We start from the raw sequence: 24,123 nt of genomic DNA on the forward strand, positions 1-24,123 counted from the left end.
GTTCTGCCGTGCTAAGAGTCGGCAGAAAACACCCAAACCAAACAAGCAAAGCAAATGAAAGGAGTGTGTGTGTGTGTGTGGTGGGGGGAGTGGATTCAGATCTACAAACACGAGGGGAACCACCAAAGGAATCACCAACCTCTCCATGGAAAGTCAGCTTGTCCACCCTTTCTCAGGAACAAGCCGGAAAGTGATGGTCTTTAGGGACGTGGGCTTTTCCATTACAGCTAATCTCTCAGGCCCTGGATCAAGCTATTTCTTATGTGACTGAGGTTCTCTTCAGGCTGTGAGAATAGGCACTGCCCATCCAAGCTCACCTCTCGTTTCTGAAGTTCTCCTGTTCCTCTGGAAATCTCCGTGTGGAGACCTGGATCTGAACTCCAGTGCGGCGTTCAAGCTCCGCACCGTCTTGTGCAGTGGCAGAGAGATGGTGGGACTTTGGTTTCCACCCTTCACTATGTGCGGAGCCTCCCAGTTCTCCAACCGCGTGCTTCTGCTGAGGAGAGCGGGGCTCTGAAGGCATTCACATGATCTGACTACTCAGCCCCACTCGGCTTCCTAAAGAGCCACCACTGTAAACCTCAGGGACTCAGGCCCATTTCCTTAAGAAACGGACTTCTGTTGGCAGCTACATAATGAGGAGATGCCAGAGCTCCTGTAGCATTTCTGGAAAAGGAAAAGCCAGTGTAGCCTTACACACCTGGGACTGCTGACCACCAATGAAGAGCCCGTCACAGAGGACCACATCTTATTTCCTCCTCTAGTCCCCTGACCTGCAATTGGGGATGTGCTGGTGCCACTCACAGGTACATCCCTCTAGGTGAAGTCTCCATAGCTCCTTCTAGAGAAATCAGAGTCCTAAGTCCACCTCTCCTGTGCTCACCGGGGCTATCCCCAGTCAAGGATGCCTGTGCACACACCCCATTCTCAATTACTCTTTCTCCTGGAGACCCCACTTGTTTCTTTGCATACTACAGACCTCAGGATTTGTAACTCAGCCAAAGAGCAGAGATGTCAGTGGTGACAGAACAAAGAACTGGGTGACGGGAACATGGGGCTTTACAAGAGCAGACTTTTCTCCTGCAGTGATGGGGAACTGGAACAACCCAGAGAAGCCTGATAAAGAGAGGCCGACTTGGGGATCAGCAAATACAATTCGGCACAAAACACAATTTTCATGGATTAAAATCTGCAACTTGATATTGGTTAGGCTAATTTGTTTGTATTAGACATGCAAGTATAAGGTTACATTGTTATATATAGACTTGGGGTCTTTCCTTCTCTTCCCCCCCTCATTTTAAAAAACAAAGGATCGTCTAGTGCCTTGCAAAGAAGAAAGCAATCCTCACGCTAAGAACCAATCTGCAGCTGTGTGGAGTGTGAGGTTCTTCGTGTGGTTTGTTCTGTAAGAAATCTTCTTCTACGACTAAAATGAGGTTTTGAGTTAGCTTCTCTGTCACCTCTCCCCGCCGTGCACCTCCCCCGCCTGGCCCCAGGGTTAGTACTCGCTCAGACTGTGCCACTTGGCTATGGGCTTGCGGGGACTCTCGCAGACCTCTCTCCAGTGTTCCGCACCACTGGCTGTGACACTATGTGCCCCCAGGATCAGTCTCCCTACCACCTCATTCTTAGTCGTGCGATCGAAGTCAATGACAAGGAACTCGATGCTGATATCAGGCAGGAGATCAGCGGGGATGTCATAGATGAATGACTCATTGAAGATGGGGTTCAAAGTGCACTTCTTTACGTGGGTTTTCTTCTTGGCAATGCGTTTTCTGCCGTAGTAGACGTTCACCTTGACATAAGGATCTGGAGCCCCCAAAGAGAGAAGAGAGACAGGCCTATGACACAGTCCTCTGCTGTGTGGTGGTTCTGTGTTTAGAATCTAAATAGTGGGTCTCAACTTGTGGTTCACAATCCCTTTGTGGGCTGAAGGACCATTTCACAGGGGCCATAGCAGATTACCCACATATCAGATATTTTCTATGATTCATAACAGTAGCTAAATTATAGTTATATAGTAACAATGAAAATAATGTTATGGCTGGGGGTCACCACAGCATGAGCACTGTGTTAAAGGCTGCAGTTTTAAGAAGGTTGAGAAGCGCTGGTTTAGACGGAAGAGACTACTGTCTTCATCTTTGCTGACTGACCATCAGGTCTTCAGTGACTGCGCCATAAATGCACACAGACCACACGAGTCTGGCTGCTTAGATTGGGGGTGGGGCAGGGGAAGAAGGACCAAGCAGGTATGGAGTGTAGGAACAAGGTGTAGGCCTACAGTAATCACGAAGCACTGTCAAGGACACAGGGACGAACAGATTACCTGCAAGTCTGAGGTAAGCTTCTGCATGCTTGGGATTTAGAATGCTCTTGTTTGTTTACCACAAGCACCCCTGAGGCTGGGAAAACCTATTGGCTAGTCATGGGGACCAAACACAGACAGAAGAGTAGGTAGACCGTGGAAAAGGGCGGGGTTCTGGACATGGAGTATGTCAGGACCATGGTGGGGGTGGGGCTGGGGTTGGTCTGGTCAGAGAGATAGGTTGAAGTAAATAGCTGCTACCTGAGAGACCGGTGATATCCATCTTCGGCAAGTGTCTGGCTTTGAGGACCACCACGGTCATTCTCTGTGCCACGGGCTGGTATGACAGAGATACCTGGAGCTCCCCTCTGCTAATGCACTTCTGTAAGGGAGAGAGACCTCAGGTCAGAATCCTGGCAGGAGAGCGGAGGCTTGACAGCCGTGTGCAGCAGAGGAGAGGGAAGAAAGCCTGCACGTGGGCGTGCTCAGGGACAAGTAAGGGGTATGGATTCCGGCTAGGCACAGAAGCACCATCAGGAGAGCCAGAGCTCTGAAACCTACACTGGCTGATTTAAAGCTGACTCCTGTGTCCATCCCCCTCCCCCCTTTTTCTTTTTTAGTGGTTCTGGGAATTAAATTTAGGGCCTCCTGAATACTAGGCCAGTACTTCACCACTAGCTGGGCAGTCAAGTCTCGGGACTCCAGAGGTAGACATGAGTTCGAAGCTAGCCTGGCGAGCCAGGGCTGCATGGTTGTTGCAGCCTGTTGTACTGAGCTACCCTAGGATACACTCACTCACATCCCTTCTCTCGGCCCCCACAAGGGTCTCAGACTCTGTATCTATAGGATGGCCTGGATCCACTGATCCTCCTGCCTCCAGTTCCGAGTGTCCTGTTAACAGTTATGCTCGGCCAGCTTGGTTCAGGCTATTTCTTCTCAGTGTTTTGTTGCAAGTTATTAAACATTCCTGCCCTTCTTTCTGCCCCTTCCTCCCTCACAGAATCGTTGGGAAGACTGGGTCAACCAAACTGTGTAAGCGGCAGCTGTGTCCAGCACGTAGCGGTCTCTAATTTGGTTCTTAGCGTTGGGGGCTGGGGGCCAGTGCTGGAGACTCAGAGGCTAAGGGCACGTGCTGTTCTTCTAAAGGAATCTCCCCGCTGCCTGTCACTCCAGCTCCAAGGGATCCAGCACCCACACTGGACTTCAACTGTACTTGAACACACATGGTACACACTCACACAGACACATTCATTTGAAAACAAACCAGGGACCAGGCAGACGCCCACTTGGTAACGTGTTTGCTTTGAAAACATGAGGACCTGAGTTTGGGTTCCTTGGCATCTGTGTGAAGCTTAAAAAGGAGAATCCAGGTCACCATCCTGGCAGCATGTGCCCATAGAGACAGGCAGACCCCTAGAGTTCGCTGGTCAGCCTGCCTGGTTGAATCCTGAACCCCCAGTCTCAGATTCAGTGAGAGGTCCCATCTCAAAACAGAAAGAAAGGCCAGGTGTGGTGGCACACACCTTGAATCACAGCACCTGGGAGGCATGGCCGGGAGATCCCAGTGGGCAGTCTGGTCCACACAGTGAGTTCCGGGACAGCCAGGACTGTGTAGAGAGACCCCCAACTCAGTAAACAAACAACAAAACTCACAAAGGGGTGGATGGTAGGATGGCTCATTGAGTATAGCAAGCTATGATCAGATTTAGCCCTGGAAGGTACGAAGTGAGAAAACTGATCCCTGAAGGCTACCTTCCGACTTTCCCCGTAACAAGTCCACAGAAGCTCTTCACGTCAGCTGGTGGCCTCCACACATAAACCTGACCTGGGGGTGGTGACACGCAGATATAATTCGGGTATTTAAGAAGAGTAGCTCAAGGTCAAAGTCAGCCAGACCTCTGAACTACACACAGATCGTGTCTCAAAATGTTTTTCCTTGAGTTGGGTGTGGTGACACAGATCTTTAATCTCAGGGCTGGAAGGCAGACGCCAATGGATCTTTGTGAGTTTGAGGTCAGCCTGGTCTACATAGCAGAAAAGATTACATAGTGTGACCTTGTCTCAAAAAATTATTATTTCTTTGAAAACTATGGCTGGAATTGTACAGTATAGCGGCAGAGCTGTCCTTAGCACATGGGAGTCCCGAGATTCAATCCTCAGAAACATAGAACAGTGAATGACCTAGGGCATGGTGCGCACCTAATTCTCAGCACTTGGGAGGAGGGCTAGTCTACGCTATGGAGTGAGTTTCAAGCCATCCTGAGAAACAAGATGAGAGCACTTCAAAAAGGGGAGATGAGTTAGTATATAAACTGGGATACCTGGAGCAAACTGGCTAGCCAGTGTAAAGTCTGGGTGGTGAGCTCAAGATTCAGTGAGAGACTCCCTCGGTAGATCAGGTGGAGACCAACAGAGGAAGACAATGGACCTCAATCCTGGGCCTCCACATGCATGCGGATCCCCATACATGAAGACACACACACACACACACACACACACACACACACACACACACACACCATTCAAATGCTTTGGAAATTGTATGGTGGGAAACAGGAGATGGGTCTGAATCTTTATTCTGCCTCACTACATGACCTTGGGCAAGTCCTTGAAACAAATCTCTGGAGCCTGCTGTAAAATCACAAGGTGACCTGGCTTGCCGGAGCATCCTGCCTGTGTGTGCTGCAGAGCCCCTCTTCTCAATCTGACTTCCCCACTGCGCCTCACTCCCCTCCACTTTTTGTTTTTTTCCTCCATCTTTAAAATTTGCCTCTATTTTGCATTTGGAAAACACAAGTCTTGCTGTGCAGGCCTGGATGGCCTCACTCCAGCCCCGCTTCCGCTTCTGGTTGCCTGGGTTACAGAAACGCCACGCCTCACTCAGGCTGAAGCACATTTGCTTGCTTTCAGACTGTGTAGCCCTGGCTGGCCTAGAGCTCACCATGGCTGGCCTTGGACTCACTGGTTCCTCCTGCTTCTGCCTCCCGAGTGCTGTAGAGGAGTGTACCACTCCAGCTCCTGACCAGCCATTAAACAACATTTGGGTTCATATGTTGCCTTTCAAGGTCCAGCTCTAGACACACACTGAAGATGAGGCAGGAAGAAGCGCAGGAGGAACTGGTTGAATTCAGATTGTATTTTATGGTTTTTCTCTGCTCCATGGGAGCTCCACGCTTTGTCCTTTTTTCAGTGTCATGATCAGCTCTCGATTGTACCCAGGTATCCATGGCCAATAAAATCAGCTGATTTCCTCGACCTCCTGCTTTTCTCCAGAGTGTTTTTAAAAGGTAGGGAAAACATTTATGATTACATCTTATTACGTTTACTTATTTGTGTGGGAGGGAGCTACTCACACGGAGGTCAGAGTCAGAGGTCAGCCTGCAGAGTTCTCCCCTTCCGGTTCAGGACCCTGGGATTATAGTCAGGCTGCCAGGCCTAGTGGAGGGCCTTTACCAACTGAGCCAGCCCACCAACACAGCTCTGAGTCCATTTTAATAACTAATAGTAAAAGCCAAATTGCAGCCAGTTGTTAAAATTCTTTTTTAAGATATTTTTTAACAGTCCAACAAAGTCAGTTGGGGGCTTTTATCTGAACGAATGTCCCTGTGTGGCCTTTCCCACCAAAAGCTAAACAAGTCTAAACCCCATGAGACCCTGAGCAGGACTTCCTCTCTGTGGTTGGGATCCCCATGTGCTCAACTCTGGCGCTCTCACTGCTGGGTAAGAGAAAAGGCATTTTGGTCCCTCAGTTCCCCTGCTCGCTCCTAGAGGACTTTAACCAGTTCCGCAATGACGAAGACGTGTGTGTCATCAATGTCTTGGATGATGAACTTCTCCCCCAAGGCATCAGACTCATCCAAGTGGCAGGATCACTTTCTATAAGCATGCCTTTCTTTTCTTTTCTTTTTTTTCACAGTTAGGACTTTATTCAGATTGCAGTCTCATTACACATGGTCCAAGAATATTCAAATAAGAACTTAAATCAGAAGCTAAAGATTGGTCTTCAAACATCATAGCCAACAATGCCACGTTTGCCTATGATCTCTCCGATATAAAACCACATCCACATCTCAGTGGCCACCAAGCCATTCAGCACAGCTTAACTGTAAGGTGCCTGAAGCTACCAGTTTTAGCGCTCTGGATTATTTTTTTCACGCTCTGAATAGCTGTAGGGATTTCACCAGGGGTTGGGGGAACCAGCTCAACCTTGGCGTATCGCCAAAATGTGGCCAATCGAGGCTTCGAGTGAGTCACGGCAGCGGCCTCCATCGACGGCACCTTCTCTGCGAAGTTACGGATGAACTTGGCCATGGTCTAAGGTGGAAGGTACGTCTCCTAAGCATGCCTTTCAAGATGACTTCAAGAATTTGTTTGAAGGCGCTCAGAGCCAGCAGTGTTCTGCCTCCAACACAACCAAGGTCATCCCGGTGTCGCCGACCCTAATTTCACTTTCACAATTAGTTATAATCACATTACTATGCTCCTGGGAAATGCCTTTCAAAATACCATGAAGGAGGTATTCAATAGAATAGCTTCCAGCTGGATGTGTCTTCATTAGCTTCAACTCATTAAAATTAAATGAGGAGGGGCTGAGGAGATCAGTAGTTAAGAGAACTTGTTGCTCTTGGATGGGACAGAGTTCAATTCCCAGCAACCACATGGTGGCTCACAGTCATCCATAGCCCCCTCATGCAAGGAGGCTGATGCCATCTTCCCCTTCTGACTTCTACAGGTACCAGGCACACACGGTGCATACACAGGCATAACTCTGCAACACATACGTATTTTGTTTAATTGCAAACATTAACGGTGTGTTAGCCGGAGGCACAGAGTACTACTTTAGCTGAGAGGCTGGTTCTATTCTCTGCACCCATGTGGCAGCTCACAAATGCCTGTAGCTCTAGTTCCAGGAGATCAATGTCTTCTTCCGACCTCCGAGGGCATTGCATGATGTGGTGCGTAAACTGAATGCTTCACTCCTGGAAGGAGCTTTTTTGGTTATGAGTGATGCGGCGCATACCTGTCATCTCAGCACTTAGGAAGCTGAAGCAGGAAGATTGGAGTTTGAGGTCAGCTTGAGCTACTCAGCAAGAGCCTGTCTCAAAACCAACCAACCACACACGCCAAACAGCTGAGGGGGGTTCGGTAGAGACTCCCTGCGGTCTCTGCCCTTGAGATAAAGTAGGAGACCGGTTGCATACTACCATCTTCAGAGCGGCTGGAGAGATGGTGCAGCGGTTAAACATGTGCACTGCTTGTTCGGAGCCCTGGGTTTGGTTCCTAGGACCTATGTCATGTGCCTCTCGTTATCTGTGAGTCCGAGTTGGAGACCCGATGCCCTCTTCTGTTCCCCGTGGACACTCACACACAGGTATACACATAAATAAAAACAACAATGACCCTCGGAGGGCTAAGCACAATCCTAGCACTTGTGAAGCAGAGGCAGGAGGATCTCTGTGAGTTCTAGGACATCCAGGGCTATGGGGAGAGACTGTCTCAAACAAACAAACCAATAAATAAACCAAAGCAAAATAAAACTGTTCTTGGGGATGGAGAGGTGGATCAGCAATCGAGAACACTTGCTGCTCTTGCAAAGGACCCAGGCTCCATTTTTAGCATCCACCTAAGTTCACTTCTGTAACAGCAGTTCCAGGGGACCCTATTCCCTCTTTGTATTTCCATGGGCTCCTGCATGCACATAGTTCACAAACATACATACCCAGCACACACACTCATGCACATAAAATAAATACTAAAAAAAAAAATGAGAGAGAGGGAGTAGCTATTGCTTTTGTAGAGGAGCCGAGTTTGATTTCCTGCACCCATATCAGATAGTTCTCAACCATACGTGCTCACATACCCACACACAAACACACATATGTAATTTAAAATGAAAACATTTCCTTCTCACTGACAAGCATTTTGGTCTTGTCCTTGGGGCTAATGGCAATCAACATAGTTGAGGAATGGTTGTTTTTGCAGGAGTTGTCATCTTTCATAAATGTCCCTGTCTTTAAAAAATCAAGTACTGACAAAAATGTATTCATATACTTTTATGCAAAAATGCTTTTAAAATCTGGACACTTATCTCTGTTTTTAAAAATAAAGTTGTTCAATTAAAAAAAATGTCCCTGTCTGACTTTCAGGACTTGAACTGTGGAGAAAGAACAGGGTCCCCTATCAAGGCTGAGCCTATAGCTCATTTGTTAGAGGCTTCTCACAAAGCCCTGCATTTGGTCCCGAGCACAGCAGAGAACACCTCTAACCTCATTGCTGAGAGGAAAAGACAGGATACAAAATTCAAGGCCAAAACCCATTGTTCTCCAGGGGCTGGGGAAAGCATGGTTCTCATACTACATTTAGGTCCTTTCTTTGCAGAAGAAGACCACCCCAGAAAATCATAACTGACCCAAATGCAGAGTTGTCTCAACAGATGAATGTTCAGCACATCTCCTGTATCCAAGGCTCAGGGATCATTCCAGAAGGGGCAGAAAAGACTGTAAGAGCCAGAGGGCCAGAAGATCTGTTGTGAGACTCTGTGTCCTAGAAATGTTAGAGAAGCTACACACATGAAGTCTCACCAACGACTGCTCAGACTGCCTACACAGGGGCCAAACAAAGCTCACCCCTGTAATCCCACTGTTTAACAGGCCTTACGGTCAGGAGTTCAAGGTCCAAGCTGGAGAGATGGCTCACTGGTTAAGAGCACTGACTGCTCTTGCAGAGGTCCTAAGTTCAAATCCCAGCAACCACATGGTGGCTCACAACCATCTGTAATGAGATCTGATGCCCTCTTCTGGTGTGTCTGAAAACAGCTAACAGCTATAGTTTACTCACATAAAATAAACAAATCTTTAAATAAAGAAAAGAAGAAAAAAGGAGTCGGAGGTCATCTTGCCTTACTTAAGAACCTGTTTCAAAATGCCAAAAGCCAGGCTGGGGAGACAGCTTGGCAGAGAAGAATGCTTGCTTTCCTTGTAGAGGACCTAGTTTGGTTCTCAGTACCCTCATGTTGGCTCTAGTTGTAGGGAATTCAACACTCTCTCTGGTCTCCCAGGGAACCAGGCACATGTGTGGTATACATATACACAACATGCAGGCAAATCACTCATAAACATAAAAAGTAAATCTAATGAGGATACATCCTTATTAAAAAAAAAAAAACCACCAAATATCCAACTAATTAACAAATATGATTACGGCTTAGCTGTGCTCCCGAAGTTTGCAGCCACAGCTGACTGCCTTACAACATTCAGCAGGGAAGCCAAATCTCCTTGCTCCCTCAGCCCCTCCTCCCTTTTGCTTTCTATTCAATTCTCAGTTCAGCCGGCCCTATCAATGGCTCTTTTGAACTGGGAGCTAGGCTGTTTCCCAGTCCCTGGGCCCAGTCAGGCAAAGAAACCTGTGGTGAAGCAAGCAAGCTGAAAGCCACAGGAAAGGGATTTTAGCCATGTCTGACAGAACCTCTGTTGTGGCATAGTGGGCTAGAACCAGGATCCTGAAGGATACAATCGGATCAATGAAAACCTGGTCAGGACAGGTCTACTTTCTTGTAACTAGCTATACGCCTCCTTCAGAGTCATTTTCTTCCATGTGCCCTCAATAAACCTTTTGTGGGACCAGAAGTCTGCAGGACCACTACTGCTCTAAATCACAGCCGTGAGAAAATGCAAGAGACAAAACCTGAACGCTCGCTTCCCTTCACCGCAGGAAACAGTTCTCTTTATGTCCCTGGACTATTAACATGCTTTTTCTTTCTCCTTTCAGTCCCAACAGCTAGACTGGAGGGTCTGGGGGTCACATGCAAATCTGGGATTTTAGGAATTCCCTGATTCCCATGACACTGCCTCAGGTAAGCAACATGACCCAAGAAACATTGAGGCCACCTCATGATTCTGTGGTCCCCTCTGCCAGTCTGGCTCTCTGCCTGTACCTCCTGTTCCAGGCTTAGTATGAGAATGTGAGTTTACAAATGATTATTAGGGACAATATAAGAAAACAAAGCAGTTGCTTTAAAAATTATTTCCAGGGGTTGAAGAGATGGCTCAGTGGTTAAGAGCACTTTCAGAGGTCCTGAGTTCAATTCCCAGCAACCACATGGTGGCTCACAACCATATGTAATGGGATCCAGTGCCCTCTTTCGGTGTGTCTGAAGACAGCAAGAGTGTACTCATACACATAAAAGAAACCTTAAAAAATACTTAAAATTTTACTTAAGGGCTGGAGAGAGCTCAGCAGTTAAGAGCACTGGCTGTTCTTCTAGACAACCTGGGGCTCTCACTGTCTGTAATTTCAGTTCCAGGGGATTCAATGGTCTTTTCTGGCCTCTATAGGTATTAGGCACACAAACGTACATGCAGAAAAGTACCCGTACACATAAAATAAATTAAAAAAAAAAATCCAATTCCATAGTCCTTGCATTGTGGCACATACCTTTAATCCCAGCACTTTGCAGACAGAGCCCTGGTCTACATAGCTTAGGGGGTCTAGATCTATACAATGAGACCCTGTCTAAAAATAAATTTCCCCCCTAGGGGCTGGTGTGCAGATCATTTAGAAGGGCACATAAACACACTTTGTGCATGTTGGACAAGCACTGTACCTACTAAGCCATATTCCCAGGCCTCCTACCCAGGAACCTTGGAAGGAAGGTTTGGTTGCTGTTATAAGCTCTAAGAGGATAATGTAGCTTAGTGTGTGTTAGGTCCCTCTAAAAAAAATGATGCCTTTTAAAGATGAACTAGAAAGTGGAAGGGCTCTCGGGCTGGGGAGGAATGAAGGACAGACTCCCGGGTGCTGATCAGAGATAAGGGCTCAGGAAGTGTGGGAGTCTGGCGAGCTCTGCTGTCCTCTCCTGCTGCTCAGGATCCTCGCCCTGGCTTCATCCTCATGAGCGGAGTTAATAAAGTGGGAAGAAACTTGGCTCTCCCCAAGGCCTCCTGGCAGTTTAGCGAGTGACATTGTCTGTGCTCTTTGCCCAGTGCCCTGGATTTGAGGCTGCTTTGTTTCCCGCCTGAATCAGTTCCTTTTTGGCCCGTCTTTTCCCAGCTGCAGCTCGGGCACTGAGCCACGACCCTCCCCCACAGCACTGGCCTGTGAGCACGTGAGTGGCCAGGAAGAGTAGTGGGCGGTGTTGGAAACTAGCCTCCTGCAGGACAAACAAGGCTGGGAGCCAGGAAACTGGGAAGTGAGGAGCAAAGACTGAGGAAAAGTAGGTGATTCGAAGACAGAGAAGGGGACATTTCCCTTCTGTCATCGCCACCGTCCCTTCCTGCTACGCCCTTTTTTTCCTTTTGAGCTAGGATGTATTTTAGGCTGTTCTTGAACTTGTAGGGAAGGTTGACTTTGAACCCCTGATCCTCCAGCTTCTACCTCCTAAGTACTGGGACTGTAGGTATATGTCCCTCCACTTCCTTTTCATATGGGGCCAGGGATCCAACCTAAGGTTCTGTGACTCATAAGCAAGCACCCTACCAACTCAGCCACATCCATAGTCCCTGTGTGCATGTGTGTGTGTCTTTTCGTGTGTGTGTGTGTGTGTGTGTGTGTGTGTGCATGTGTGTGTGTCTGTGTGTCTGTGCCAGTGTGTGCTTCTGAGACAGGTTCCTGTAGCCTCTGTTGCCATTCAGCTTCCTATAGCTGAGGATGACCTTGAGCTCCTAAGCTTCCTTATCTCACCTACCAAGAGCTGGGATTTCAGGCCTCTGACATGCTCAGTTCTAAAAGTCAAAATTGGCGGGTATAGGATTCCAGCACTCAGTGAGCAAAAGCAAGATTACTGTAAGCTTTAGGCCAGCTCGGTCTACATAGTAACCTCCAGGCTATCGAAAACTACATAGTAAGACCCTGTGTGTCATGAAACAAAGCAATAAAACAAGTGCCGGAGATGTAGCTCGGTTGGTAGAGTACATGCTTACATGCGCATGTAGGCCCTGGGGCCTAACTCTAGTACTGCAGAAACTGCTGGTGCACACCTAAACCCCAGCGTTTGGGGGGCAGGGAGAACAACAAAGAGCTCAAGGTCAACTTCAGCTCCATCAGTTTCTTGGTCAACATTAACAAAACAAATCCCCCCCCCCTTCCACTTTTCCTTCCTGTGTATTGGAGAGTGAATCCAGGGTCTCTCATATGCTGGATAAGTACTCTCTTACTTAGTAACAGGCTCCTGTGGTAAGTCTGTCTCTCAGACGCCATCCAGCCTCTGGGTTTTTCCTCCAATAAGAATTTCTCACGGGTTATAATAATATGCCAGGCCCGTCACCTGGTTCATCGCCATGACCTAAGGCGGAAGGCAGTGTTGTCAGCTGAGGAGATCAGACTGAGAGGAGTCTGATGCCCGCTGTCATGCAGCTGGGATGCAGAAGCTGAGGTGTCAAGTCAGCCAGTCTATTCCGGAGCACTAGTGCGCACCAGCAGCCCTGCTCTGCCCCCACGTGAAAGACTTGGATGGGCTCCCAGGAGGGGTGGTCATTTATGCTCTGGAGCCATGGATGTTTATGCACTGTACTTAGGACGTTAGTTCCAGAGTAATATTACCGAGTGGGGAAAGGGGAAAGTGCAGTGCGGAAGTCCTCATCCTCCTCCCAGTGCAAGCCAGGGACAGGAGTAGAGGAAAGGTCTCCAGGTTAAATGTTAGGGCCTGGAAAGTGAAGCGCTGAGCTAAACTGAAGCTACAACATGCTTTTAAAAAAGATATATGCAGGGCTGAAGAGATGGGTGGTTAAGAGCTCATGTTGTTCTCAGAGGACTCAGTTCAGTTCCAAGCACCCACATTAGGCAGCTCCTAACTGCTTAGAACTCCAGCTCCAAGGAATCCAATGCCCTCTGGTGTCTTCAGGCACACACCACACACACACAAACACACACACACACAGAAATAATAATAGAAATATTTTTCAAAGAAATACTCAGGGACCATTGAGATGGCCCCACGAGTTGCTCTCTCATCTCTACACACTTGCTGTGACACACGTGTGCCCCCCCATAACTTACAAATACATAATAAATAAATGTCATAAGAAGACATGTACAAAGCAGAAAAGAGAGAAAGCACAATCACAGTTGGACTTGGAGTGTACACCTATAATCTCGGCTTTGGGAAGTAGAGGTTAGTCTGCTCCACTTGAGACCCTGTCTCAAAACATGGAGCAGTGGTGGTGCACAGCAGTGGTGGTGCACAGCAGTGGTGGTGCACAGCAGTGGTGGTGCACAGCAGTGGTGGTGCACACCTTTAGTCCAGCACTGGAGACAGAGGCAGTGGATCTCGGACTGAGCCTGCTCTACAGGGTGAGTTCCAGGACAGTCGGGGCTACACAGGGCAACCCTGTCTCAAAACAAACAAACAAACGAAAATAAATAAGAATACTTGGGTGAGGTGGTGCATGTCTTTAATCTGAGCACTTGGGAGGCAGACCTCTGTGAAGTTGAGGCCAGCCTATTAATGAGTTCCAGGACAGCCAGGGCTATAGGGAGAGACCCCATTAAAAAAAAATATGATAACATTTACACCCACCTAGGAAAGGAAGCTGACGATAAAGTGAATTAATTTGTTTACTTTTTCAGCTGTGGGGGTGCATGTTCCCTCAAGGAAGAACACAGGTTCCAGAACGCCAGGTTAGCCCCTTTGTCCTATAAATTGTGATGGGTCTAAAGATGGTGGACCAGTCTGTTCCAAGTAAGCTGGATGCGGCATCAGGATGCCAACCGCCAAGTGAAAGTTTAGAAGCAACTCGTCCCAGAATTTGCTTCTTAGAGGAACACCCCTGCCAGCCCTTCTTCTATACTTTGACCAAAGCTTCTCTTTGATAGCTGAGAACTCAGTGACTTCTCTGTCACCTGTCTTTACTACCGTTTCTTTCCTGACCCTCCTCTGACTCCACTGAGATCTGGTATGCCTCCTTCGACCATCCCTCCCCTGCACACTCATCCTCCTCACCTGAATGTTCCTCTTGATGATGTCCCTGGTCAGCTGAACCTTGCCTGTGCTGGGGTCCACTCCAGCCAATGGTACCATGACCTCCCCAATGACGTCATCCCGAGAGAAGCGGTCAAAGCTGAGCACTAGGAAGTGCAGCACCAGGTCCTGTAGCTGGCTATACGGAATGCCGTAGAAGGTGAAGGTCTCATCAAACACGGGGTCCAGGGTCTTGCGAAGCACCCGGGTCTTCACTCGATGCCGCTTGTCAGGAAGAATGGTCATTTTGATGTAGGGATCAGAGCCCTGGGTCTGGTCATCCATCACTGGCAGCCCGTGCGCCTCTTGGATTGTCACCACCAGAGCTTTCTTGGGAAAGTTGTAGTCCACTGAGAAGGTAAGGGATCCTAGCATCACATCTTCCTCTGGCGATGACGGGGAGGTGGGTTTGCTTTCACCTGGGGTCAGGCTTGTCATGGGGCTCCTCAGTTCTTCCCCATAGTCTCTTTTGATGGGTAACTGGTCTATACAAGAAGCAGGGCTAGGCCCTCTGGGATCCTTGTCATGGCTCAGCAGGCCAGACTCCGCATTTACTAACAGGTTCCCTCCTCCACTTTCCCTCCGAGGACCATCTTTGTCTCTCCGAACTTTGATGATTTTCTTCTTGTTGCTGAGGGTCTCTGGGTAGATGCTAATGCCTTTCAGCATATGAATAAACTTGTATGGCGGGGTCTTGTGCTTCTTCTCCGCCTGCTGGTGGCAGCATGTCCACACAAAGACAGTCACGGAAACACACACTACCAGCACAGAGGCTCCGATGAGACCAGCCGCTACTGGTGACACATCTGAAGACAGAGACCAGAGTTATGTCAAAACATGACTTCCATTCCTGTTAAGAGAGTGCCTCTCCTGGGGCCAAACTAATCCTTATTCCAGCCTCCACAGTGAGAGGCCATCTGGGCTTTGGAGCTTTTTCTGCTCACTGCCCAGGAGGTAACCCAAACCCTTGCCTTCCTGCTAAAGCCACAAAATAATTTTGTGATATACTGTTGTTTGAGACAAGGTTTCATTATGTAACCCAACTTATCCTGCAAAGTGTTATATAGACCAGACTGGCCTAGATCACACAGAGATTGCCTGCCTCAGCCTCCCAAGTACTAGGATTAAGGACTGGCTCACGGGCTGGAGAGATGGCTCAGTGGTTGGGAGCGCTGATTGCTCTTCCGGAGGCCCTGAGTTCAGGTCCCGGAGGCCACACGTTGGCTCACAACCATTTGTAATGAAATCTAATGCCCTCTTCTGGTGTATCTGAAGATGGCTACAGTGTACTTATATATAATAAATAAATAATTTAAAAAAAAAAGGGCTGGCTCACTTAGCTTCTTCATGTACCTATGTAGTGTCTCATCTGATATTTTTAAAAATTTAATATCATTGTAGATATAAGGGTGTTTTGTCTACATGTCTGTCTGTCTGTGCAGCCCAGCAAAGCCTGGTGCCCATGAAGGGCAGAAGAAGGTGAATTGAACCTGGTCCTCTGGAAGAGCATTTGTTCCTAACCACCTAACCAACTTGACAGTCCCCGACTCTTCTTTTTTAAAACCTTTACAGCACTTACAGATTCGATTGCTCAGTTTGATATGTGCTTCACAGAAAGCACAGTGTTCGAAGGTTGACTTTTGTATAGGGTTCTGTTTTTCCTCAACCACTGCACACGGCATGAGCTGTGAGGCTGGTTTAGGGAGCCATTCCCGAACACCCAGCACAGACTTCGAACAGCTGGGCTCCTGCTAACTAGTTAACAGCTGTGTGGGGAGAACGCATGGTGCTGAATTTAGTTGGTCTCCAAAGTGTGGCCGATGGTCAGAGTCGGTGTGAAGGCGGCAGAAGGTTGAGCCACCATGAGTGTGCCTCAGCCTGCAGAGGGAGGCTGAGCCAGGAGGCTCCTGGAAGGCCAGAGCTAGCCTGACTCTAATGTCTCATCTGGCAAGCTTCAGGTCAGCCTAGATGACCATGACGGGGCAGCTCGGCAGTGAAAGGTAGTTGCCTTCAGGCCCAGAGGCCTGAATTCATCTCCAGCAATCATATGGGAAACTATTCCTCCTACAGGTCCTCTGACCTCTGTACATTTAGTGTGTGTGTCTTACCCAACACAATGAATAAATAAATGTTGAAAATGGAAAAGAAACAGAAGGAAAGAAAGAAGCTCTGGGTCTGCAGAACATATACTTTTAAACTTATTATAAAATCTCAGGTCCTAGATCCTCAAAATACAAGTGTTCACTCTATGCTGGAATCACAATTCCAGTGTTTTAAACAGGAAAAAAATGTCAAATGACACTTTCTTTGCTTTCTTCCTTTCTTCCTCCCTCCCTTTCTTCCTCCCTCCCTCCCTTTCTTCCTTCTTTCCTCCCTCCCTTCCTTTCTTTCTTGAGACAGGGTATCACTGACTGCTCTTCTAATGGTCCTGAATTCAATTCCCAGCAAACACATAGTGGCTCACAGCCATCTGTGATGTGATTCAGTGCCCTCGCCTAGTGTGTCTGAAGACAATGACAGTGTATTCATATGAATAAAATAAATAAATCTTAAAAAAACACCACATAGCAGACATGTAAAGGTATTGTCTGCTAGTTAAGCAAATGACTGAAGACACAGAGCAATTATCTGACTCCATTAGAACTGTATTTCCCCTGAAAGTTGGACCTGCCTGACTTAAGTTCATTGAAACTAAAAATGGGCCTTACCACCTAAGGCCTATAGTTCCCTCTTACATTTTAGGGAAAGAACTGAAGTCTGAAGAAGTAAGAAAATAAATACAATTCTAGCATGTTCCAGATTCTTCCTAAATACCCTCATCTCCTTTAACAGGCAGCTTCAGGGCTGACTGTCTCAGTTACTTGAAGCCATGGGCCCAGGCTCACCTCAGGAGAGAGGCATCTCCTGCCCCACGTAAACAAAACCCATCACCTTCTCTATTTTCCATCTGCTTATTACCCTGACCTGTGTTTTTCTGTCTGCTTTTCTCCATTAGATGAATTTAGTAAGAACAGAGCCATCTTCCATCTCTGTCTCGGCTTCTCAACTGCCAAGAAGCAAACAGTTTTGGTCCAGTTTTTACTGTTATGTTGGCCTGTTCCAATGTGGGCCATAGACACGGGGCCAGTGGACAAGTGACTGTGTTCTCTGAAATACAATCCAAAATAACCTTTCATCAAAAACAGACTTGGTCCACTGTTTACTTCAGTAACCAACAATTTAGAAACAGAGGATATGAAGACATTCTAATTGTAGACATCCAAGGTAAATATAAAACCCTCTGGAGACTGAAAAGTCTGCCCACCTATAGGCAATAACCTTAGTCGGGCAAAAATGGCATGTCAGGTGGCCACAGGCTTGGCCAACATTAGGTTTGCTCTGGCTTACATTGTAAACATACAGTCTTAACTGTCATAGGCAGCAGTGTAATTGAATCTGCATTGGGCATCCTGCACAACACCGACAATAATGAAATGTTTCTGTCCTGAGTTAGATATTTTAATGTGTACTTATTAGGCCTCTGGAAGGCATCATGACAGAGACTTTTTATTACAGATCAAAGAACTCACTGAATAAATGAGTAGGACCAACAGTGTCCCTGGTTTATAATCAAGGCGCCTGAGAATTTAGAACACTTCCACAGATTGGCTAATGCTGTTGACAGGATTTAACTTCTGACCCTACTGCCACCAGAATCCAGACTCTGGATCATGTATATGGGTACATTATACATAATTGAGATACTTGGGAAAAAAATACAAAAACAGGGTGAAGGTGCTTCCTGCCAAGACTGTTGAAGCTATGTGATGGGAATTCTTCTGACTTCCAAATCTACTTTTTTTTTTTTTTAAAAAAGATTTATTTATTATACATAAGTACACTGTCACTGTCTTCAGACACACCAGAAGAGGGCATCAGATCTCATTACAGATGGTTGTGAGCCACCATGTGGTTGCTGGGAATTGAACTCAGGACCTTTTGAAGAGCAGTCAGTGCTCTTAACCACTGAACCATCTCTCCAGCCCCACATGTACTTTTAAAAACATAATTAAGGCTATACACACATGAATGAAGAAATAAGATTTAAAAAATTTAAAGTGCACTGTTAACAATAGAAAGCAGACTAGGTTTGGTGACACAGCCCTTTAATTCCAACACTTAGGAGGCAAAGGCAGGCATATTTCTGTGAGTTCAAGACCAGCCTGTCTACAAAATGAGTTCAATGACAGTCAGGGCTGTTACATAGAGAAACGCTATCTTGGGGGCAAAAAAAAAGAACAGAAAAGTAGAGTGCTAGAAACCCTATCAAATGAAAATTTAAAGAAACCAAGAACTAATTAACTTAATCATAATTACTTTAGGCATTTTCATGGAAGAGGGTTTGATTTGATATTACTTTGTAGAACAGATCAGCACCAATGTGCATAGGCTGTAGGAAGACACTTTGAACTCAATTAAAAGGGCCAAGCCAGGGACAGTAGCACACAATTATAATCAAACATGCAAAGAGATTAAAAGTGTGGGACAGCCTCCACTCAGCCCAATGAATAAAATCTAAAAAACAAACCAAAACAAAAAAAAAAAAACCAAACCAAAACAAAACTCCCACAAACCAATGTAAAAAGCCAGCCTGAGTTTCATGGCAAGACCTTGTTACAAACAACAACAAAATCCTAAATAAACAAGTAAGCAAACAAACGATAAAAGGGATTTTTCTCAATGGAGATTGGACCATGTATTCTTGAAATTTTCTTTCTTTAAAAAATGTTTCTAATGACTCATTTTTATTGATGTATGTTGGTGTTCCTGTGTGAGGGTGTTAGAGTCCTAAGGACTGGAGTTACTAACTTTCAAACTCAATATTTCACCACTCAGTGAAAGCAGAGAGCTAGTAAGAAGTGTACAGTTTCACTTTCAAGTAACAGAGGTAAAGAGAAAGGCCGTTATTAACACAAGGTATGCTGCGCATATTCGTGTCTTCTTCACACGCATGTGTACTTACATCTCTCAGGAAGATAGTTGCTTTTAGTGAGAAGCTCAGAGGCAAGATCTCATCCTGCTCGCCCTCAAATCGAAGTTTCTGACATTTAGCAAAAGCTAGGTAAGTATGAGTGTAAGCAACTGCATGGTCGATCAAAATGGCCCCAATATGAAGACATGGCTCTCCACTCCCCAGTCAGGAGGCTTCTGGGAGATTATTTGCTGTTGTTCAGTGAAGGTGAGCAGAAGGGAACTACCAAGGTAAACAGCAGGGCTAACTTCCTGTCTCAGGCCCCCAAGTGCTGGGATTACAGTGTGAGCCATCACACCTTGTGGACAGGTATGTGTATGCGATGTGTGTGACGGCATATACATGGGGGAGTTGGAACTAATGACTGAAGTGAGTCATGTATGTATGACTGTATGGATGTATGCATGCATGTATGTATTCATGTACATATGCATTTTGTTTATTTTCTTCAAGACGTGTTTTTGCGGTTTAGCCCTGGCTCTTCTGTAGACCAGGCTGGCCTTGAACGTACAGAGATCCTCCTGCCTCTGCTTGCCTAGCACTGGGATTCAAGGCATGCACCAGCACTGCCCAGCTCACTGCTCAGTGAGTGTTTTAAGTAACTGTGGAGCTGGTGATGTAGCTCTGTTGACAGAATGCTCGCCTACAGTGCCTGAGACCAGAGTTTGATCTCAGCATTGTATGTAACTGGGGGCAGTCAGTGGTCCATGTGTGCAATTGCAGCACTCAGAAGTGGAGGTAGGAGGATCAGGAATTCAAGGTCATCCTCAGCTACAGAGCAAGTTCTAGGCTAGCCTGGGCTAACCTGAGAACCTATCTCAAAACAAACAAACAAATATATAAATTGGGGGGAGGGAGGTGGCTCAGTGAATAGAGTGCTTATAGTGCAAGCACAAGAATGTGAGTTCGAATCCTGGGAACCCACAGAAAAGCTCAGCGCACAACATCTGTATTTCTAGCAGTCCTATGGGAAGATAGGAATCTCCAGAAATTCAAGCTCAGCTAGACTTCCATATGCAGAAGAAAACTAACAGATGAGTGCCGGGTATGGTGGTGAACTCCTTTAATCCCAGCACTCAAAAGGCAGAAGCAGGAGGATCTCTGTGTGTTTGAGTCTAATCTGATCTCTAGAGCAACCTCAGGGACAAGCATAATTACATAGAAAGAAACGGTCTCAAATAAGACAAAACGAAAACAGAAGCCATGAAGAAATATAAGCAGCCAGGCATGGTGGCGCACCCTTGATCTCAGCATTCAGTATGCAGAGGCAGAGGCAGATGGGTCTCTGTGAGATCGAGGCTGGTCAGGTCTACAGATCTTTTCAGGCCAGCTGGAGCTACATAGTGAGAAGTTGTCTCAAAGACCAAACCAAACCAAACCAAACCAAACCAATCCAAACCCATCCCATCCCAACCCAACCCAACCCAACCCAACCCAACCAAGTATAACAAGAAGACTCTGAAAGAAGGTGAACCATACGTGCTGACATCTGAGGTAGCCAAATGCTGTGTGTCCATGCACACAGAGTGAATGAATGGTTCAACCAATAAAGAAGAAAATCCTGATTGGTTACTCTTTGTTTTTCAAGGTCACGTCTAGTTGAGTGTTGACTTGTGTGTCCTCTGTCCAGTGCTAGGCTTTAAAGGACTTTGTGACAAATGAAAATGTCAAAGCGGCAGTTCTCTTTGAGGCAATCTGTAAGGTCAGAGATCCAGAGACACATGAGATATTCCCCATTCCTTCAGTCTCTGCTTGGACCAGAATTAAAACATTATTTTATTTAATTTTTATGTGACTATTCTAGATATACTAGTGTTTTGCCTGCTTGTAAGTATGTGCACCACTTGTGTGTCTCCAGTGCCTGTGAAACTCAGAAAGGACCACTGATTTCTTTCGGCTGGAGTTATGATCTTTGTCAACCTTCATGTGGGTTCTGGGAATTAATCTGAGGACCTTTACAAGAGCAACAAGTGCTCCTAACTGTTAAGCTAACACTTTAGTTCCCTGAGTATTTTTTTGTTTGTTTGTTTGTTCAATTTTTTTCTTGAAATAGTGTTATGTAGCCCAGGCTGGCCTCAAAATGGCTATACAGGCAAAGCTGGCCTTGATCTTTTTTAAAATATTATGTGCATGCATGTGTGTGCGACATACCATGAGTATTTGCATAGAGGTAGATGACAAGAGGTAGCGTCCTTTTTCTCCTTCCACCTTTCCATGGGCTCTAAGGGTAGAACTCAGGCTGTCAGGTTTAAGCCGAAGTGTTCTACATACTGATCCATCTTCCTAGCCCTGGCCTTTGAATTCTGAATGTTCTAAACTCCACCTTCCTAGTGCTGGGACTGTAGTGTGAGCTGCCATGCCTGGATCACGTTTTTATTTCATTTTATTTTTTAGACAAGGTTTCACTCTCTAGCCCAGGCTGACTGGACTTCCTCAGGCTTACTTTGAACTCTTGACAATTCCACCTCAGTCTCCCAAGTGCTGGGGGAAAATGCCTTGAGCCACCACTCTTGGCTTTTTGGTTTTAGAAACCAGCGTCATGACCTTGTTCAAGTCAGTTTTGAACTCAGGAAGTAGCCCTAAGAGGCCTTGAACTTAGGAAGTAAAGAAACCACAAGTCTAGGTTCTGTTTCATCTGCTTTCAAAAGGCTCTAGAATTGCAATCAGAGAAAAGGACTCTGCTGGAAAAAGAGAGTTTGAGAAGCAAAAGAATGTGAAGAAAATCCTGGGTTTCTCATATGATCACAAAATGGATTTCAGTTCGGGGAAGCTGAAGACTTTGGAGACAGAGAGCAAAGCTGAGGAAATACAAGATCCAGCCTTGGGGTCAAATGGGAACAAGGGCTGAGAGGTGTGAAGACCTATTGTCTGGGTGCTTTCTCTATGATCTGATGTTGTGAGAATACAGAACATTGGGTTCTATTCAGTTCCATAAACCTCTTACTTGGGAGCGAGAAAAGCCTTTTTTTTTTTTTTTTTTTTTTTTTTTTTTTTTTTTTTTAGTTGGTTTGTGTCTCTACCCTAAGTAATTTTGGAACCTAATGCTCACACCTGGATTGTCTGAGGGATATACTCTCTTAAGGAATATATGAAGGTTCTAGGTTTGCTTTGCAACAAGTCTTACTTGATTACTCCAATCGAAGGACAATCTTATTTTACTTATTTATGTGGTCTGGAGCACAGCACGAGAAGTTTGCGCTCCTGGATCGTTATGGAGGAGTTCCCCAAGAGGAAACGACTTGGCCAAGCCTCTCTTACTTTCTTTCCCACCTATTTACCACAGCACTTTCTGCCCCAGGGAGTGTAAAAGTGCTCTCAGAGCCCAGAGGGGTAGGTCGTGGACCAGCCGCTCTGAGATGACATGACGTAATGCTTTCTGTGGTACACAAAGCGGCCTCCCCCAGGCTGGGCCTCTCCAGCCCCTCCCCCAGGCCAGGATTGCCTCCCCTGCCTGCACCAGCGCGGGTGAGTCCCCCTTTTTGAAAAGCCGGACCAGGGAAACAGGGAACAAAGGCCCCGGAAGGGGCGCCTAGGCACTGCCAGGAGGTTCAGAAATAGACATCACGTCATCTCTCCGCCCGGCGGCGCCAAGCGCCATTTGGTAACACCGGGAAGGACTACACCATTACGGTGCAGAATGAAGCATGCAGGGCTAGCATTTTACCCCAGCCCTAGCAACCCTCTGACCGGCTTAAGGAGTGGCTTCATTTGTTCTCCCCACCCCCGCATCCTTCTTTCCCTGGAGGCCTCCGCCTCCCTTGGCTTCCAGCCATACAGCCCATAGTCTCCATGCTGCCATCTTGATGTCCCATCCCCCTTGCCCCTTTCCTCTCCTGCAGCCCTAAGAAGTAGGAGGGGGAGGAAGGGGCACCGCCCTGCGTGCCCCTAGGGGGAGGGCTCGGCCTACCCCACCTCTCTTCCTTCAGAAGAAGGGGAGGGGGCTGTTTCACATCCACCACAAGCTTGCCATTTCTTACATCCAGCCGAGCTGACAGTGCACCATCAAGGGTTTACCATAAAGGTTTTAGTATCCTGGACTTGTCTATCCTCGGTAGCACTCTGCCCTTGCCAGCGCCTGCAGTCCACAGCTGAAATTTAGGGGCTCTCCACAGCCTTCTACTCACGACCTCAGGCCCTATTCTGGCTGGGCTGGCAATTAAATCTGGACTCCAATCTCCGTCCATTCCTCAGCTATCTGGCTTTGCAAGGACACTGATCGCCCCCCCCCCCCGCGCCCCGTATTAGTTTGTCATGCTCTACTTACCAAAGCTGGGGCGTATATTTGTGATCTCAGCCATGTTGTAATCAGAGGCTGTTGATAGAAACACTTTTGCAGAGGTCAGACAACTTTGGGAATCTCGGTCAGTACCGAGGCCGCGGCTGTAAACCTCCAGATCAGGGGAGGGGAAGGTGCATGGCCGACTGCCCCTGCGACAGTACGATCCCTGGTTGCTAGCTGCGCTTTCCTCTTAGATGCTCCAGGGATGCTCTGAGCTAAGGATGCAGGTGCAGTCAGACTGGTCCTGATGAGAGATAGGCTCCGCCTCTTTCCGAATGGCCCTCGGCAGAAGGCTCCGCCTCTGCCCGAAAGATTCCGGAAGCTCTTCGAGAGAAGACCCCTCCCACCTCCGAGTTTTTCCAAGGATGAGGCTCCGCCCATTCCCAGGCTGTGGGCGTTTGTGGCTAGAATTTCAAAGCCCAATAAGAAGTGTAGGTGTCCTGCCAGCTCAGTCACACATTCCTGTGACTATAGCACTCTGAGTGGGTGAGGAAGGAGAGTCAAGGACAGTCTTGGATAGGTCTTCAAATACAGAAGGGCAGGAAGGTAGTCGCTTTAGCGTCTTCTGAAGTTGT

The 24,123-nt window shown here is 47.0% G+C and overlaps 1 protein-coding gene and 1 pseudogene across 2 annotated transcripts; both read right to left on the reverse strand.

Annotated features, from left to right (window-relative positions):
- Positions 1-1,411: 1,411 nt before the first annotated feature.
- On the reverse strand, positions 1,412-23,732 carry SYT11 (synaptotagmin 11). Its single transcript, XM_080915196.1, has 4 exons — positions 23,534-23,732; positions 14,241-15,064; positions 2,564-2,687; positions 1,412-1,809 (listed from the first exon to the last, which is right to left on the reverse strand). Exons 1-4 carry the CDS (start codon positions 23,565-23,567, stop codon positions 1,499-1,501), a joined length of 1,293 nt encoding a protein of 430 aa, XP_080771322.1. The 5' UTR covers positions 23,568-23,732; the 3' UTR covers positions 1,412-1,498.
- LOC308419465 (ATP synthase subunit g, mitochondrial-like) lies at positions 6,215-6,630 on the reverse strand (annotated as a pseudogene). The gene has a single exon. The product of its transcript is annotated as an ATP synthase subunit g, mitochondrial-like (transcript).
- Positions 23,733-24,123: the final 391 nt, after the last annotated feature.

This window comes from Micromys minutus (assembly GCF_963924665.1).
Source record: "Micromys minutus genome assembly, chromosome: 4".
Lineage (NCBI taxonomy): Eukaryota > Metazoa > Chordata > Mammalia > Rodentia > Muridae > Micromys > Micromys minutus.

What these genes read in the sequence shown, in the direction of transcription:
- SYT11 (XM_080915196.1), bottom strand. Translation starts at nt 23,567, where the DNA reads ATGGCTGAGATCACAAATATACGCCCCAGCTTTG. An exon ending in TCATCAAGAGGAACATTCAG is followed by an intron (nt 2,688 to 14,240) that starts GTGAGGAGGATG and finishes TCTCCCTTACAG; the next exon opens with AAGTGCATTAGCAGAGGGGA. An exon ending in TATCACCGGTCTCTCAGGTA is followed by an intron (nt 1,810 to 2,563) that starts GCAGCTATTTAC and finishes TGGGGGCTCCAG; the next exon opens with ATCCTTATGTCAAGGTGAAC.